General features: G+C 40.6%; 1 protein-coding gene and 1 non-coding gene across 3 annotated transcripts; both read left to right on the top strand.

Moving 5' to 3' along the window:
* The first annotated feature begins 465 nt into the window (after positions 1-465).
* On the top strand, positions 466-18,547 carry LOC118114105 (ATPase family AAA domain-containing protein 2). 2 transcript variants are annotated; one of them, XM_035164347.2, is made up of 30 exons: positions 466-876; positions 2,390-2,535; positions 2,910-2,965; positions 3,073-3,250; positions 3,456-3,543; positions 3,640-3,721; positions 5,089-5,256; positions 5,516-5,636; positions 6,308-6,322; positions 6,908-7,009; positions 7,285-7,393; positions 7,665-7,780; positions 7,975-8,149; positions 8,371-8,459; positions 8,869-9,028; positions 9,779-9,869; positions 10,052-10,229; positions 10,351-10,487; positions 10,727-10,844; positions 11,864-12,050; positions 12,910-13,095; positions 13,236-13,371; positions 14,619-14,815; positions 15,088-15,247; positions 15,442-15,564; positions 15,984-16,160; positions 16,247-16,897; positions 17,126-17,259; positions 17,898-18,026; positions 18,340-18,547. In XM_035164347.2, exons 1-30 carry the CDS (start codon positions 679-681, stop codon positions 18,370-18,372), a joined length of 4,440 nt encoding a protein of 1,479 aa, XP_035020238.2. In that variant the 5' UTR covers positions 466-678; the 3' UTR covers positions 18,373-18,547. The 2 variants fall into 2 exon arrangements, with proteins under 2 accessions (XP_035020238.2, XP_035020239.2); XM_035164348.2 differs by lacking the exon at positions 6,308-6,322 and having other exon boundaries at positions 467-876.
* LOC118114408 lies at positions 12,182-12,291 on the top strand. The gene has a single exon (XR_004697446.1). It is a non-coding gene; the product is annotated as a small nucleolar RNA SNORA5 (small nucleolar RNA).
* Positions 18,548-18,893: the final 346 nt, after the last annotated feature.

Here is an 18,893-nt window from a genome sequence, read left to right as displayed (position 1 = left end):
ATACTGTCCATGTATGTAGAGAGATGTAATAGACTGTCTATAAAGTTAAAATAATATATAAGTTAAGTTTATAAAAAATCTTTATATACAGTCCATGTATGTATGGACACTTAAAGACTGTTTATAAACTTAAAATAATATATAAGTTATATATCTATAAACACAGTTTATCTATGACGTCTCCATACACCAGTGTGTGTACATATTTAGCGCGCGCTGGTGCGCAGATTGGAGCGGAGCGCGCTCTAACAAACCGGGAAACCTTTTCAAATTGTGAACGTATCGCTCCGCTTATGTTACATTTAAACTTACTCCATGACCGGTGCGGTCAAGGAAAAATAAGCGTTAAAGAATGTGTTGCATCATCGATGAGATGAAGATAAAATACTCTTCACTATTTGATTTAATTTACAATTTTTCTAAGGGATCTATTTTTCCCGGCGGCAGCTTTGGCCGCTTACCTCTTAACTTCCGATGACGTTTGTGGCGCCAGAAATCAAGGGTTTAGTGAGGATCCAATGTGTGTGTGTGTGTATGTGCGCGCACATGTTTGTGTGTGTGTGTCAGCTGGCGGTCACTGTGCTATGTGGAAGGTCCAGTAAGCGCCGCACATTATCAGGCTGAGCAGCGGCGGACTATCCGTGGTTTGTGCTGGTATATGATCGGGTTGTGGGCAAGATGGTGATACTACGCAGCAGCAGCGGGGGCGTCGGGGCTGAGCCGGCGACAACTCCGAAGAGGAGGTCGATGGAGTTGGATACAAGCGGCGACTTTCTGTCGCTGATTCCCGCGTCGCACAAAAAGTCCGCCCGGGTGACCCGCTCCTCCCGGGCTCTGGATGGAGGCTTCACCGGCCACGACGACAGCACTGTGAATGTGAGGATACTCAGCCAGACATCTGCTCAGTTAACCAGACCACCATGTGTGAGCTGGATCAGTTATCCACCTAACTTTGCTAAGCTAGCTTTGCTAGCGTGCTAAGCTAGCTAGCTACACTGACAGCTTGTCACTGGCTCTACTGACATGATCAGACCGGGCACCTGTTGTCTGGCAGTTTACAGAAAGTCCCATGTCTGTCGGACATTTGTCGATTTATACTTAACGACCATTTAAATCTCTTCAGTTCAAATTATCTTCATGTCAATGTTATGTCCAATGATATGTGTCTTTGCACACAGCAGCACTAAATGTTAACAGACTATGTTTTGTAAGTGTCCCAGATGTCAGGAGTGTTCAGTAAGGTGCTGATGTGTTTGGTCAGAGACTGAAAAGAAATATATACATTCTTTAATTCCCCCCACCATTTCAGTCATTCATTAAACTTAGACAAATTCTTCTTTTACTTAATCACTGGAAATAATATTATATCCACATGTGCATTATGTATCCAATACTTTATAAAACAAGCTGTCCTCAATTTTAAAAACGGGCCTTATTTAGTCAATACATGCTTGATATTGATCTGTTGTAAGTTTTTAGATGTTGCTTGACACAAAGTAAACTCTCTACTTTACATCTGAAGAATTGTTCTGCTTCTGAGAGAGGGGTCAGCAGCAGCAGCACCCATAGGGCGCACAGTGACTCACAAGCACTATGATCTTGTCCTGTTTGCCTGTATCTGGTCATGGGACATTCACTGCCACCCAGCAGAGGCAGTCATATGAAAAGTTCATTATTTCTTTATCATAGATAGAGGAACAAATGCATTATTTATGGATCACCCACATATACAAATTAATGTTTGACATGTATGTGTTAAATGTCTTTTGGAGGTGATCTCCTTTTATTCTTACCAAAAGAACCAAATAACAAAATCATCCCGTCAACTGTGTGGAACCCCAATAGTAGTGAAACGACAGAAATAGGTTTGCATACGACACAATAGCTTTAAACTAGCAAGTAAACTTATAAATGTAATAACAGAGAGGCTAAATTATGGAGATTTGTACGGCCAAAATTGCACGTACCTCTCCCATGGAGTATAAGAGCAACAAAGGGCAGAGATGAAGCAGGACACACCCTTTATAATGAGGGGTCCCCTAAAATTGGATGTAGGGATACAGAAAGTTTCAAACGTTCCACATACTGACTATGGAGGCCTATACGTGTCAGATTATAACTTTTTACACAGATTTTGTATAATTGTAATATTAGATTTTACAACTTTACATGGACTCTGTTACACCTCTTACTGCTGTGTAATTGTTACACACACAGTTTGCTTCAGCTTTCTCTGGTAGTTAGAGGGTCATAGTTGCAACTTATTTGTAAAAGTGTGTCTGATACACCTGCTAATATTTTTTATGCTGCTCCATGATTAACTTTAATTCTTGAAAACAGACACTGTGTACATTTGTCCTGTGATAATCCTGTAATGTGACTGTTCCAGGGACACACTGATATGAGGCAGGATGAGGGAAGTGGTGTCCATCTCTCTCCAAGGACCAGAGGACAGAGAATGAAGCAAGAGGTCTCCTATGCTGACATGGAGCCAAAGACCAGCTCTCCTGTGACTGAAGAAAAGGATAGCACCAGGTAATACAGTGCCTCTCACCTTGACCACCATTTAATTATTAGTGTCACTACATAGCCAACTTCCCTCTTCCTGTGGTTTAGGTTTTACATGTGGAAAAGTGGTTGCACCAAAATGACTCTTGGCCAATGCGGATGTACAGAGCCAAGAATATCAAGCTGTACAAGCTGAACAGCTGTACAGCTGTACTCTCAATTGTATCTTTCATGCCATTATCTTGAGATTACAAATTATTTATTTCATTATCTCAAGAATAATTATGTTATGTTTCTGTAGTTTTCCCATGATAACTGGTTATTGTATCTTTTTGGAAAAAGTTTTGCTCATTTAATAATACAATAAAATTAATGATTTCATTTGTTCTCTCCATCTTCAGAAAATCTTCCAGGCTTCAGAGAGAAGGAAACGCATCCAGCGGAAAGCAGCAAGCAGGTGCGGTTCTCTACAGTGTTCATCTTCAGAGCATTTGGATTATTAAGAAATTAGTGTCCAACAGTGTACACTATACTAACAGGTTGGTGCTTTTGTTGATCCATAAGATGTTCCAGATGAGGTAGAAGGGTCGTCCACTCCCAAGAGGAGCCGCTTTAACCTACAAAGCAGAGAAGTGGAGGAGGAAGAGGAGGAGGATCGCTCAGTGCGACGTAGCTCCCGAATTACCAGATACAAACTGGATTCCCGCAACCAGTCAGTGCTCTACGATCGGCTCATCACCAAGTGAGTTCAGAAAAAAAAATGTCATCAAATTCGGCAATTTTTCAATGCTGGATTTCACAGCAGCTTTTCCAAAAGAAATGTGAGGCAAGTTATATTTTTATGGTTGAATTTGCTTGATTGTTGCGCTTGCAATGGGAGCTAAAGACTTAGTTTCATGATATACTTTGGTACAATTTAATGAGCTTTTTCTATGATTTAACCTCAGCACTGCTGAAGCTGTCCTCCAGAAGATGGACGACATGAAGAAGATGAGACGGAGACTGAAGAGCAGAGATAGAGACACTAAAGATGAGGTAAAAATCTGGAAATATGTTTTCATTTTTTGTATTTTCATTTTGACAAAGAAAAAAAATGAAAGCAGTGATTTAATAATCATTTCCTCTTTGCAGCTTGGCGTTTACACTCGGGGCCAGATGCGAAGGTCTCTAAGGACGAATGTGGAGAGCAAAGACCCTGAGGAGGAGAACCAAGGTGAGCTGTATTAGGTTTAGTAACCACTTCAGGTGCATAACTGGGGAATAGAAGCATACAGGTCTGAGTCCAGTTGTATGGGTTATCCAGTGGCAATGGCAATTTTATTTATAAAGCACATTTCATTCGAAGAAACTCGATGTGCTTCACATTGACAGCATACATTAAAACAAAATACATAAATATATATAGAAACAGATAAAGGTGTAATATAATGCATTAAATCATACAACAAATGCATCACAAATCCACGAACCATTTAGACATACAACATAGCACTCAACAGTCACAGTCATTGGATAGAAGACTAGATCCTGCGTGGTTTGTGGGAGGCGTTCATGTTGAAAAAGGTCAGTTCTGTTGTGGAAAGCAGTGAAATTGTCTGCATAGGTCTCTGGTCCTGCAGTAACATTTGAGCCAGATGTGGAACTGCCTTAGGCGACTGAACTTGACGTCACCAAAACTAGTGGCCAAGAATGGGCCGGAGATGAACACCTGTTTTCTGGTGTCCAGCAGACTGTTCGCCAGGTATTTGAAGTCATCTCTATTACCAACTAATATTTTGGGCTGTTTTGACTTATTGATAATTTCATCAGCAAACACTCATTTAGTCTGAGAAAAGAAGAGGATGCAAATCCCAGCAATCAATCATATACACGAATGCCAAATAATACTTTCACAATGCAGCTTTATTTCTAGAGATCGATAAACAGAATTGCTTCTTTTAGACGTTTGACCCGACTGTATAAATGTCAGGTCAATGATGCTGAAATAGCTGGACATGCATTACATGGCAGCCATTAGCTCAGGCTTTATATGATTGAGTTATAGCTGCTCGTGCTGCGAGGTGCATGCATTTCTTTTGGGGAAGGCAGAACTCGGCACAACACCAGCAGTCAGTGCCCACACATCCATGATGAGAGCGAGAAGCTAGCAAGCCGGCTAAAAATAAACACAGCTCGCCTGCTATGCTAATAGAAAATCAAGCTAGTAGTAAATGCTGCTGAGGAGAATACTGTTTTGGGCTGGAGAAAGTAGTGTGAAGCGCCAGCGGCACACCGCAGGATCTGGACATATATCTTTGCGTTATCCACCAGCAAAAAACAAAGATGTAGCGTGAAAAAAATGTAAAAGGTGATGTTCTGAAGTCATGCGCATGCGTATAGCAGATAATTTTTGTCTCCACCACTGGCCGACCACAATACTTAACGCCGACCTGAACTGCGGGCCTTACCCCACATCCAATCCACCGGTGTATGTATATTTATTCTGTGGATGTGAAAATGTTTTTTAAAAAGTACCTTAAATTTTGAGTGTAGATTATTCAGACGGCAGCAGTAGTTTATTATTATTTTTCTAATTCACAGGAGGGGACAAGGAGGATCATGATAAAGAGGGGGAGCAAGATAGAGAAGTTGATGATGAGGAGGAAGAAGATGATGACGAAGATGGCGAGGATGAGGAAGAAGATAACCAGAGGCGCTACGACTTCAGACAGCGAAAGACTGTGGTTCGCTATCAGGCCCCACAGGATGGTACTGCTTCTGCTCAAAACTATTGTTGACTTTATTGGTTGATATTGTTGAAATGTGAACTGAGTTACCTGAAATACATTTCAAGAAAATATTTTAATGTTAAAGGATGGGGTTTACATTTTTTTGGGCTATTAGCATGTGCTGGTAAAGTTTTCATTTGTTTACACTGCACAATCTCCTTTTAAAGACAATTTATCGGATTCGGTTTGGCTTCAACATTTGACACAGTTAAATGACATTTGTTACCTTTTTTTGTTAGAACCCAGAGAGCCCAGGAAGCGCAGCTTGTACTACAAAGACCACTCGTCCCCTACCAGATGCAGGTTCAGATTCTCTTCCACGGCCCCCAGGAGCCCCTACAACAGAAGAAGAACCAGCCGGTTAGTATGACAGCTCAGTTCATTGGTTGCACTGGTATGACAAACCTTTATATGCCATATATATATTTTTATTTCACAGCCTTAGTTACTTTTAAGATGAACATTTTACATAGTTGATAATGTAACTATGTTTTTATATACAAGAAATTTTTAAAGATTAAGCAGTTGTTTAAAGCCCCCCGTTGACAAAAAGAATAGTTGTCTTCATTTTGAATCACCAGTGGTTTTGAGGTTGTGATGCTGCTCAAAGAGGGGGTAGCGGGTACAGTTTCACCATATACTCATATTCAGGTTTTTCTTCCTCCACACAGTAGCCAAAAAAACATCACACCCAACATCATTCAGAAATTTCTTTATATTACAAATACTAGTTCACGACTGAGTCAACTGAGAACAAACGTTTGTAATAACCATGGAACAGATATGTTTTTACTTTCCTCTCTCAGCTTCATCAAAGCCTTTTCTGTAAGATACAGCCTTTGAATAAGTCTCATCTTCACCATGCAAAAGCTATTACATCATATTATTCACTTACTCATTCAGACAGTGGCACAAAAATAAGTTAGGTCAGTAATTCACACCTACAGGGATGGGTCATTACCTCAAGTATAAAATCCATTCAGAAATTCCTCTGTTTTCCCCCTTTTATTTATGATTCCTCCGAACCTCAGGAGTAGTTCTGAGAGGTAAGACCCTCACTACTTGACTTTGTCAGTGTTTATTCTGTAGTTCTTCTTTGGGATCTTGTCTGTCAATGCACTATGGTCGTGTGTACTTGTGGCACATTTGGGTGGGAATACACTTGAAATACTGAGACAGCGAATCAAATTATCCAAACTATACTTTTTAAGTATTCTTCAAACAAAGAAATATTCACTGAGTTTCTATTTGCCTGCCTTAGCATATGTACAGCCTAAAACATTTTGTGTAATTGAATTGTCACTTGGCCTTTAAAGTGAATTGTGTAATGTTGTATGTTGTTCTGGTGGTGTGTTGGTCAGTGTCATGCATGGAGATTGTTTCATTTGAACTAGATGATTCACCTTTCTGTTATTGCAGATCATAATCAGATACTTCTGCTTTGAATAATCTTTTTCTAAATCCATGTATATCACTATTCTATCCACAGTGTGTTTGTGTATATGAATATTGTCTGATTGGTGACTGGTAATGGTGTTGTTCATTTTAGTTGTTACTCAACAGTTGTTGTTGCAGAGAGTGACATGCAGTACTGCTGCCATTGTTGTATCCCTTTGTTTTTGGCCTTGCAGAAGGAGACATGCCATCCACAGTAGCGACTCTACGTCCTCATCTTCAGATGATGAGAAATTCCAGAGACGAAGGAGTAAGAACAGGAGCCGGCCAGTCAACAGGTGAGAGAAGCAGCTGCAGCAGCAGCAGCTATCATATGGCACAAAAACAAGTTTACTAAGTTGAGACCATTTATGTATCATTCAGTTCATAAAGTGTAACGGGGATTAGATAGGACAAGCTCACAAAATTGTCTTTAAAAATGTGTTGTTTTGCATGTTGTCACAGCCCATCATCCTGTCAAGTAATAATAACTTCCCACAGTAATATTTACAGATAATGATGTCAGTGATTTATAAGTTAAGTAATATTGATGTTTCCTTTGTTTTCCATGCAGATGTTTACCAATGAACCTTGTGAAGGAAGACCTGCTGGGAATCCAGAAGGACAGGATGAAGATTGGAGCCAGCCTTGCTGATGTGGACCCCATGTGCATAGACAGGACGGTAAGATGGATGTAAAGATGGAGACAAAGAATTTATGGTCAAAGCAGTCTGATTAAAAAAAAAAAAAACATAACCATACACATTATCAATCCAAACATGAGTTTACCCTTACCCTTTACCCATATTTTTGAAGAGGCACTGTAATTTGAACAAGAAACAGAGATATTTCACCTTTAAAAAGATAGACTGTAAGATTACTCCACTTTTATCAGATGTTTTACCAAAGAGAATTTGAGAAAAATATATTAAAATATCAGTGTTTGTGGCTCAGGTGGGCTTTGGCAGCATTGGGGGCTTGAGTAGACACATCTCGTCACTGAAGGAGATGGTGGTCTTCCCTCTCCTCTACCCAGAAGTCTTTGAGAGGTTCAAGATACAGCCACCCAGGTAAACTGCCTGTTTGAATGTTTGAAAGTGACATGGTTGCTTGTATATACAGTATGTAAAATACAGTGTATACAGTATGTACATGTGCTGTCCTCAGTGTGCTGCTGCCTCAGGCTTCAGTTTGGTTTTCATGCCAATGAAATCTTAAGGAAAGACCCATCATTGGTGTTTGTCATGTCTTCCTTTGTGTTTAGGGGCTGTCTATTTTATGGTCCCCCCGGCACAGGGAAAACCCTTGTAGCCAGAGCGCTGGCCAACGAGTGCAGTCAGGGGGAAAGAAAGGTGTCATTCTTCATGAGAAAAGGAGCTGACTGCCTCAGTAAGTGGGTGGGAGAATCTGAGAGACAGCTACGCCTGCTGTTTGACCAGGTAAACCACTCATCCTCAAGGTACAGCATTAAAAACACTTTCAGTGAGGCCGTTTGTTGTTCTGTTGTTAGCAAAAGAGAAAACTATCAACAAAGAATATCAGAAAACATTTACTGTAAAAAAAGTTAACTTTTAAATTAGAATAAGCTTATTTAATCCATGTGCATTGTAAGTATCAGGTCATAAAATAAGTTAATCTTTGACTGATGAATTGTTTCTAGGCATACCAAATGCGTCCCGCCATCATCTTTTTCGATGAGATTGATGGTTTGGCTCCAGTCAGGTCCAGCCGTCAGGATCAGATCCACAGGTCAGCTGTGCTCCTTACTACATCCTGTCCATGTGTGATGAGTAAAGTTTTTCACAGGCAATTTGAAACTACCAGGAGGCAGCATCAGTAATATAATGCACCTCACTCAGAACTGAAACCAAAGAAGTGATACATACAGATGCATGTCTCTCACACACGTGACTGATCGGTGGCGGAGCAGATAATAATATTTTTTTTAAAAGGAAATCGTTTAGATTGGCTACAACAGTTTGAATTTAGATTGTGGTAGTTCAGTACTTTTTCAGAGATTCTGTGATGCTTTTCTGGAAGATGACAATGCTGCTGTTGTAATGACTATGTGTATGTTGGGTACAGTAATGACTATGTCAACATCACAAACATTATCACCTCAGAAGATCAGTTGATAATCTTAGTCTTTTCTCTTTAGCTCCATCGTGTCGACCCTCCTGGCTCTTATGGATGGATTAGATGCTAGAGGAGAGATTGTTGTGATAGGAGCCACAAACAGACTGGACTCCATCGACCCAGCTCTGAGAAGACCAGGACGCTTTGACAGAGAGTTCCTCTTCGGCCTGCCTGACAGAGAGGTGAGAAACTCGAGATGCACTTTAATGATTCAAATTGGTCCACCAGTGCCTACATTGGTATTTTTTCTTACTGTGATCTATTTTCACATGCTTCATATCTCTAAACTCTGCACAGCCTCAGCTAAAATGTTATGCAAGTCAATACACCGTAATAAAGGATATAAGTACTGAATTTGTCCTATAAATTATAAACATCTCACGTTTTTACAACACATTTTGCTAAACATATTGATCGAAAAGATTTCCAAACAGAATCATGGACATTATATTCCATAACACTCCATAGCTTATTTAAACTATGTACATTTTTTAGGTTTTGAGACATGCCCTTCTTTCTCTGCTCCTCTCCCACCCCTTTCTGGTGCCACCACATGAGGTAGAAGACAAAGGCCATGACATTCTGTTGTAAAAAGAATGAATGTTCTAACTATGATGGTTTTTATTTTAGATCGATTTGAATATGATCATGTAAACAACAATCTCCTGCGGCCACTTCCGGGACGTCTGTTTTTAGGGGGCTATTACTTGGCAGAGACTAGGCAGTTTTTCTGTATGTGTAGAAACTTTTTTAAATGTAAACATCTTTAGGGTCTTAAGGATCTCGTAAGTCTTGTTGTATCTTGTCTTATCTCAGAGCTGTGTGAAATGTACGTAGCAGTAACTCTGAGTGCAAGGGAGTAGACGTTCTTCAGGTTGTACAGTATTAGATCTGGACTGAAAATGTTCATGAAATTGTATTTTCAATGGCAGGCTAGAAAGGACATTCTGAAGATCCACACCAGACAGTGGACCCCTCCGCCCTCTGACACTTTTCTGGAGGAATTGGCTGATAAATGTGTTGGTATGTTTGCATAGCGGCTCCCAAAAGCCCAGAGTTACGCATCTTGCTGCATCAGACAAAGCCCATAACTCAACTCCATCCATGAACCTCTACAGGATAAACTTGCACAAAGTTTTGTACAGATTAAATTCTCTGATAGTTTTAGTGTCCATTACCAACAAGCTGTTTGTCTTTATTGGCAGGTTATTGTGGAGCAGACATTAAGGCAGTGTGTTCAGAGGCTGCCCTTTGTGCGCTGCGGCGTTGCTACCCACAAATCTACTCCTCGTCACAGAAACTTGTTCTTGATGTCAACTCCATTGCCATCACAAACAAAGACTTTATGTCCGCCATGTCTAAGATGGTGCCAGCTGCCCAGAGGTAGTGTATATTATTGCTTAGAATAAAAGTCTTCTGTCAGCCCTGAGGCCTAGTTCCTGCTGATGGATGTTAAGTGAATATGATGCACATTGTTTTTTTTTTTTTCAATTGTTTTTTTTAGGGCGGTGGTATCACCAGCCAAATCCCTGATTCCTGCCATCCTTCCTCTGCTGAAGGCCCCCCTGCAGAACATTCTCCACATGGTCAGCAGAGTGTTCCCGCATGCTGAGAAGGGCTTAAAGAGGAAGAGAGGACAAGGTACAGTTCTGCATTTTCTTCTCTTACTCTGTTTGGGATTCATTTATTCTGGCCCTCAGCAGTTCTGTACATGGTCCTGCATTATTTAATTTAATTTAACAAAATCATTTCCTGTGTCCATAGGGAATTGCAGGGAATGACTAGATTGACTGTTCATTTGCCAACTTCTATTGCAGCATCGGTCAGCCATTTGGATTAACTGCTGCAGAGTGTGTTTGTGCTTGTGCATTAATTTCCAGATGTGGCCTGTGGTGTGTCTGAGGATGACCTGATGTTCAGTGAGGATGAGGAGGTCTGCTTCACCTCGCACACTCCACGCAAAACGCCTGCTGTGAAGGGACTCCTCAACCTCAACAGGTAGTGTGAAACTCTGTGATGATAATCCGTTTGTGAAAACTGTAGCATGAAGGTTAGACTTCTTCTTCTTTTTGTTCATTGATCTTAACTTTGTGCTGTAGGGCATCTATTGTCCCAGTAAACCAACTATTTTTGAAGATCATTTATGCAACTAAGACTACGTTCACACAGTGGGCCCAAGTAGCCCAGATCAGATTGTTTAATGACAGTGTTAACGGCACAAATCAAATGGAATTTGATCTTTTCAAATTTAGATTTGGTCCACTTTCATATTTGGTTCAAAATCAGATACAGATCAGATTTTTTTTTAAATGCAACCTCAATCTGAACAGCCACGTGACCCGAAAGAGAATTCAATGCAACTCTTACGTCACTAGATTGACATTCCTCAAGATTATACGCATGCCAATGGGCGGGTGGGTCTTGTGGAGAGGCACTGACAGATGTAGTTGAAAGTAGCCCTTTACAATTGAAGGACTAGATTTGGATGAAATATGTTTCATTGAAGCCATTCACGTCACAATCCCCCTACTCCTGGCTCCAGCTTCGTATCCATACACACCTCTGTACAGAAGTAGCAGCAGTTACTCCACAAAAATCCATAATTACACTTTCAGTCCATCTCTTTATTATTCTCCAACTCATCTGCTCATTCGCCTGCTTCCACTGCACAAAAACCCAATAATCAAACCGTAAATGCTCACATCTGTGCCCTCTATGTTAATTACCTTTTTCTTCTTGTTAACTTCCGTACACAGCGTGCTGCGTGTTGCATCTTGTTGTTCTCTGCATGCCGGTCATATTAGGAGCATGACCAGTTCACATGGAGTCTGAAATAGGCCACATTTAAAAAATAATGTGAACAGCTAAATGAAATATCGCGAAAAAATTCCGGATTGAACACTAAAGCTTACGGTGTAGATGTAGTCTGAATGAGCCCTTGAAAAAAGTTTAATGAAAATGAATCTAAACATCCCCACCACTTCACCTATCTGTCGCTGTCCTCCCTGGTTGTGCAGGAGTGTGCTCAGCCAGCCGACATCCTACCGTCCCAGGCTGCTGTTGGAGGGCAGACCAGGCTCAGGTCAGAGCTCCCACCTGGGTCCTGCTGTCCTGCATGCTCTGGAGAAATTCACAGTGTACACCCTGGACATAGCCGTGCTGTTTGGAGCCAGTGCAACAGCACCAGAAGAGACCTGTGCTCAGGTAAATGAGATATTCAAGTAGATAACAAGTAACATAAGAATTCGTGGGATGTCTTTGTGTTGGATCAGTTACATTTATATTGACGTAAAATACATAAAATCATCCCTTTCACTGATGCAGACCAGAGGTCCTGCAGCCTTGTCAAATTCAGTTTGTTCTTTAAAGTGGACCTCACTGGCCAAAATGGCTGCCATAGAGACTGTAGTCCATGGCCCCACCTCCCACGTTACTAAAGCCCTAAGTGATGTGTTGAAATTGCTTATTCTGATAAGCAGTCATAAAACAGCAAAGAAATCCTCACTTTTTATTTTATTTAGGTTTCTGCTTGAAATGACTTAAACCGTTATTAATGATCAAAATGGTTGCTCAAACTAATTTAATGATTGCTTGTTTTGACCTTATCTTAACCCATAGACTGTATAGAAAGATAGATGATGTGATTCCACTACCTCCCAATATCCAGATATGAAGCCAAAATATCTTTGATACGAGTGCTTCCATCTTGACATCATATGGAGCCAGGGTCTGCGCAGTAGTGATCGTTCTGTGTAGTTTAAAACCAAAGTAATGGAAAAACTAGCACTTGAACATACATTAGTACTTTGACTTTGCAATTTGGTCCATGTCCTATCCACTAACATGAAGGAGGTGGGGTTTATGATCTATACTTCAGCCACCCTTTTTGGGAGCTGTCATGTCGTCCATCTTTATACAGTCTATGGTTGAATGTTATTGGACAATTTCCTATCTTCCTCTCCTCGTCATACTGTTGATTTATCTGTTTAGCCTTCATCATCCTTTTCATACTGATCCACATATTTTGTTCCGGCCACTGTTCTTTCTTTTACATGTTCTGCAGATTTTTGTTGAAGCCAAGAGGACCTCTCCCAGTATCCTGTACATCCCTCATATCGGACAGTGGTGGGAAACAGTGGGTCCTGCCTTAAAAGCCACATTCCTCAGCCTGCTTAGCTCGATACCTGCTTTCTCTCCTATACTGCTGATGGCCACCTGCAACCTGCGATACGACCAACTCAGTATGGAGGTATCGAAAGATGAGCCATACAATGTTGACTAGCTCCAAAAACAACATATCAATGCATCAGAATTTCTTGAATTTAAAAAGGATTTACATACATTCCTCTATAAGAATGTCTTCCTCATGTCTCACTCTTCTTGCCTCAGGTACAGGAGTTGTTTCGGGTGGAGTACGGAGAGGTTTTCCAAGTCCAGGTCCCCACCAGCAGAGAAAGAAGAAACTTCTTTGAGGACCTGATCCTAAACCAGGCTGCCAAGGCCCCTGCCTCAAAAAAGAAGGCTGGTGAGAAATAAAGAAGTTTGATAACAAAGTACAAATCTAAGTTAGCTTTGTGCAGTACGCAGTAGACATGGACTTTGGTCCTTTTCTAAACTCAGGGTTCATATGTGTTAAGAACAAACAAATATCATTCCATCAGGATCAATTAATGGAAAAAATCAGTAATTTTTAAGAATTCACAAAAAAATGTAAACAAAAACAAACCAATAAGATAAATAATTAATAAGTTGTAGTCTGAACAAGACTTAATGTGTGAAGTGACTTTGGTGACGCTGCACTATACAGGAGTGAACCTATTGAATCACTTTACAGTATCTGTTTGTTCATCAGTAATGGAAGTTGCCGTTTTACTGTTTATGAGCACTTCTGTCATGAAACTTGTCGTATTCATTTTAGTGTCCAATTGCTGTCTGTGAACTCGTTACTACGGTGTTAGTATGCGTGAAATGCCACATAATACGTTATGAAATGGTTTTGCTAAAAAAGGCTGGCTGGCTAACGTCAACATTGTTCCTGTGCAATCGGAAAGCTATCAACTTGGATTATTTGGGTGTGACATCATTCGGAGTGCCGAGCTCCAAGATGTAATGGAACGCGACATTAGATTGGAAGGAGGCTTCACTTGTCTTATAACAATGCTTTTATTGCTTGTTATTGTCATGGAAAGTCTGAATCTGTGAATATCTTTTAAATTTAGCTGTAGTCCCAGACTGTGCAAAGTAAGTGGATAAAAAATCCTGGTTCCACCCCCTTAATCAAATCCACTCCAAAAGTTAATAGCTTCTTCCATGGCCCATACCCCACAGTTACAAGTTGTGATAACTTCTGTTGAGTAGTTTTTGCATAATTCTGCATTATAGTAACATAAGATACAGAAAACATAACCTCCTTGGTCTAGATAAATGTACTTGATACAATTTTAAGGAAAACCCTATTAGTTGAATTCTACAATAGTAATGTACAGTAGTTTATTTTATTTTTTTCAGGCATTTTGTGTAATGGTATTACCCATTAAAATATTTGGTCAGTTTCTGGGAACAAATATAAGTGTGAAAACTCTATAAATGTATCGAATGGACAAGTATATAACCCTTTTCTTTGGAGCAAGAGAGAGGGTCACAGCCCCAAAAAATTCAGGGCATAGTGTTATGTGTTGATGAAATATTGATTCAAAATCATGACTTTTTTTCAGGGTGTGTGACGTGTGTGAGATTTAAGATTTTTATATTTTAACCCTCTTCTCTCCTCAGTGCTCCGTGCTTTGGAGGTGCTCCCTGTTGCCCCTCCTCCTCCTCCACGTCAGCTAACGGAAGAGGAGACCCAAAAATTGGAGGAACAAGAGGAAGACACCCTCAGGGAGCTCCGCCTCTTCCTCCGTGATGTCACCAACCGACTGTCCCAGGATAAACGTTTTAAGGCTTTTACAAAGCCTGTTGATTTAGAGGAGGTAGCTATTTTATTCTATTTCGTTTTCTTCCTAATGAACTCTCTAATAATGCCTGATACAGTATGAAGCTCACTTACATAGAAGTTGTGGTTTATGTGTTATGTGTGAGTTCAAAAAGTTTCTATAAAGTGTTTGATTCCTTGATTTTTGGTGGGGGGTTTTTGGGTGGAGCATCTTCAAAAAAATTCATGGCGTATAAGCAGCTCAGTGAGTAACTGATACTTTTTGCTCATAACTATTATTATTATATACACGTCATCTTTTTGTTTCAGGTTCCAGATTACGCCGAGGTGATCAAGGAGCCTATGGACCTTTCAACAGTTCTCTCTAAGATCGATCTCCATCGGTATGGGGCAGTGAAGGAGTTCCTGCAAGATGTGGATCTTATCTGGCAGAATGCACTCGAATACAACCCTGACAGGGACCCCTCAGGTACACACACTATACAATACATGCATATTCTTTATATACCAAACTGATGCAGAGATATGAGGTGCTAAAATTAAAATCAAATGATTACATTATGTAACTGTTCAGTTCTGTTTTGTCAAATCTAGCCTTGGATTATGAAAGAAACATTAAACTCAACCTTTGTGTGTCTGTGCGTGTGTGTGTTTGGCTTCCAGACCGTCAGATCCGCCACAGAGCGTGTGCCCTGAAGGATACTATCCATGCCATCATTAGAGATGAACTGGATGAAGATTTTGAGAAGATTTGTGAGGAAATCAAAGCATCACGCAGCACAAGAGGTCAATTTTGTGTGTGTGTGTGTGTGTGTGTGTGTGTGTGTGTGTGTGTGTGTGTGTGTGTGTGTGTGTGAGATACGAAAGCAAACATCTCATGATTAGCCTCAGGGATGCCTTTTTTTAACTGTGACATTCTGTGTGAGCCTACTTTTTATAACAATAACCAGCGTAGATAATTTTGGTTACTCTTGGACTGACTTTTTGAAAACCTTATGGAATATTTTACACAACGTTTATGCTTGTAATTTCATGCTGCTTTCATACTTCTTTCAGTATTTTCTCCTTTAAAGAACAATGCAGTAGTTATTTTAAGACTGCACAGTTGCATCCACTTAAATCAGACCTCCAGTTTCATTAGATGGACAGAACCGTTTCAAAGTGGTAGGGGAAAACTACCATCCTTTGTTTTTTGACTTCCACAGGTAGCCCGACTACCACCCGGTTTGCTCCCTCCTTTTACCACGTCCTTCCCAAACAGCCCAAGTCTCCTGCTGAGGACAAGATCACAGACACGACCCCACAAAGAGATCCGGCTGGAGCCACAGCTGCTGTTACCCCCTATACAACTTCCTCTGCTTTCACAACTCCTAAAAACACAGGTAAAAACTACATAGATAACAACACAAAAAATGATTTACACGAAAGAGCTATATAAATAAATCTGTATCGCATTTTGTACCTCCAGCCCAGAGGAAGAAAAGAAGAAAGAGTCGCTGGTCCGCTGGCGTATATGTAAAGAGGAAGTCTTTTTCCTCTCCTCACCTGTCCAGAGATGACATAAAGTTAGGGTCTGATGAGGATGAGGTGGATGGAGACGATGAGGAGGAGGCTGAGAAGGAAGGTAGCCCAGAGCCTATGATGGAACAGGAAAGCCAGGAGAAGGAGGAAAAAGAGGGGAGGAGTGGACCTGCTGAAGATGGGGTTATCCTGTCTGAAAATGAAAATGACCACTACAAGCGGGATGAAAAAGAAGAGGTGGACAAAGCTGTAACAGATGAATTAGAAGAAAATGACAAAGCATTGACAGAGGGAGGGGATGCGAACAGCAAAACCCTTTCAGCAAACACTAAGAATGTCCTTCTCACTGAGACAGAGAGAGGAGATCATCACAAACAGTCCATCACAGCAGAGAGAGGTGAAACTCAAGACCAAAAGCTAAAGGAAACTGAGACTGAGAAATGTCAAACCATACAAAAGGGGGATGAGAGTAATAAGGTAGCGACTGCAGAGGAGATTGCACTGAACAGTCATGCTGAGCCAATGGGGGTGGAAGCAACGGAAACCTCAACCACAGATGCCTCTGCAGCTGTCAGAGGAGAGGAGGACACGCACACAGGTTGGCTATTACCAATGAGTTCTGCTCTTGATTTTTAAGTGCAGAGAAATCGTGAATGACAACCCATTAAATGTTAAGCTAAAGAAAATCACTTGTGCAATGTTTCTAGAGATGACAAAGTCCAAGTATTGAATTCTTTTCAGCTGTGAGGTTTAAGTGAATATGTGAACCGATAGCCATCTTTAACAGTGTTGTAAATACTTTGTGTCCTTGTGTTTTGTGTCTCAGAGCGGAGCGTGAGGCGAAGGACTCGGTCTGTAAAAAGCTCTGTGCTGCAGCAGCAGATGATCGACGTGGACAAAGCTCTGCAGATCCTGGACAAGGAAGTTCCACTACTTGTGGTGGACAGAGACAAATTAAAGGTGTGGGATACTGCTGGTGTCTGCACATGCTCGCATCATAGTTACCCATCCACCTCTCATATAGAAGCCACCAATAGACTAGTGACTGAAGTCAAGGCCCTTATTTTGCAATCTTTTATATGCTATTGTCTCACATTAGCTGCTTTCAGACATGCACTGTCGATTGGACATTAATTCATTCTGAGTATGAGAACACACATGTCCAAGTCAGTTGTTCCAGACAATTTCTGTCCAGAAAATATGTGTGAGCCCATGTGAGGAACATTTCCAGAAACTTCATAGCGAGTGGGAGTGTTGATGACGCTTCTGACATTAAAACTGATGCGATACTAAATATCTCAGTGAAAAAGAGTTGCCAAACATGTAAAAAATGTCAACTTGAAAAGATAAGATTCAAGAGCATTTGGCGTGAAGGGTTGATGCCGGTGTTGATGCGCTGTAAACAAAAACATGTGATCTGTAGGCGGAATTTGTACGCCATGTCCTGCCTCCTGCATGCTCTACCTGGGCCCCGAATCCTCCTCTAGACATTTGCCTTTCACATTTCATGTCTCAAAAGGGCTTTATCAAATTTTCCAGCTAAAATGTCTTGTGCATGTCATGACTCTCTCTGTTGCCTGTCTTCCTCCTTTCTTCAGGAGCTGTTGGAGAGAGTAGTGACCAAGACTGACAGCTTTGAGGTTTACAAGCTGGAGAAACTCTACGCTCTGCTCTGCCAGAGCATTTACAGACACAGACGAGACTTCAACAAAACAGCACTAATACAGGTTGGTACTGGACTGCACTGATGAACTGATAAAGATTTGTTTTACTGTAGATACTTAGAGTTGTTGCAGGAGGAAAAGCACAGGTACAAACCAATAATCTGAGGTTTGGCACTCCGGAAGTCAAGCTTGTGAGAACAATAGTTGGGTCCTTGAACAACTCACATGTCATATTTTATTCTTGCAGTGTTGTCTAAGAGAAGGATAACTACATGTAACATAAACATGGAATATTGGCCATTTTATTCAGTTTTAATAAAATGTATTATTTATGACATTAACCTGTTGTTCTTTTCTTGTCTTTTTATTTTATCAGGAGATGGACCAGGAGATAGAAGATTTCCATTAACTTTTCAACAGGAACCGCGTGACCATTTTTATGTGTTATGCTCATCATCCTTATCAAATGTGTAAATATACAAACATTAGCTCTATTTTCATAGAAATCGACTGGCACATATTTTTGTGCTTTAGCCAAAACTTTGTAACCTCGTTTATATTTAATTAAACTGCTTTCCTCTTAATGTTGTTTTGTGTCTTTTGTGGGCTCAGGATTCAGAGTATCTTGTGAATAATCATGTCGTACATGACATTGTGAACTTTGCCATAAACCCTGAAACACTCGTCCCCGACAGTGTGTACAGTACATTTGTATTTGAAAGTGTCCTGTTTACTTTCTATTCCTGTTTTTCAGGGCATGGTGTGGTTTGACTTAAAAAGCAATGATAATTGAAATTGAGCTTGACAAACTGAAAGTCCTAATACAACATGTACTACTGATTTAACAGCTGCTATAATGACTGATTTTATCATTGTGCCCATTCCACCAATTCTAACCCCTTTCAAATTAAGTGTGAACGAAGCGGTGTG

Source organism: Hippoglossus stenolepis, chromosome 8 (genome assembly GCF_022539355.2).
Source record: "Hippoglossus stenolepis isolate QCI-W04-F060 chromosome 8, HSTE1.2, whole genome shotgun sequence".
NCBI lineage: Eukaryota > Metazoa > Chordata > Actinopteri > Pleuronectiformes > Pleuronectidae > Hippoglossus > Hippoglossus stenolepis.
This window is presented reverse-complemented; position numbering and strand designations above follow the sequence as displayed.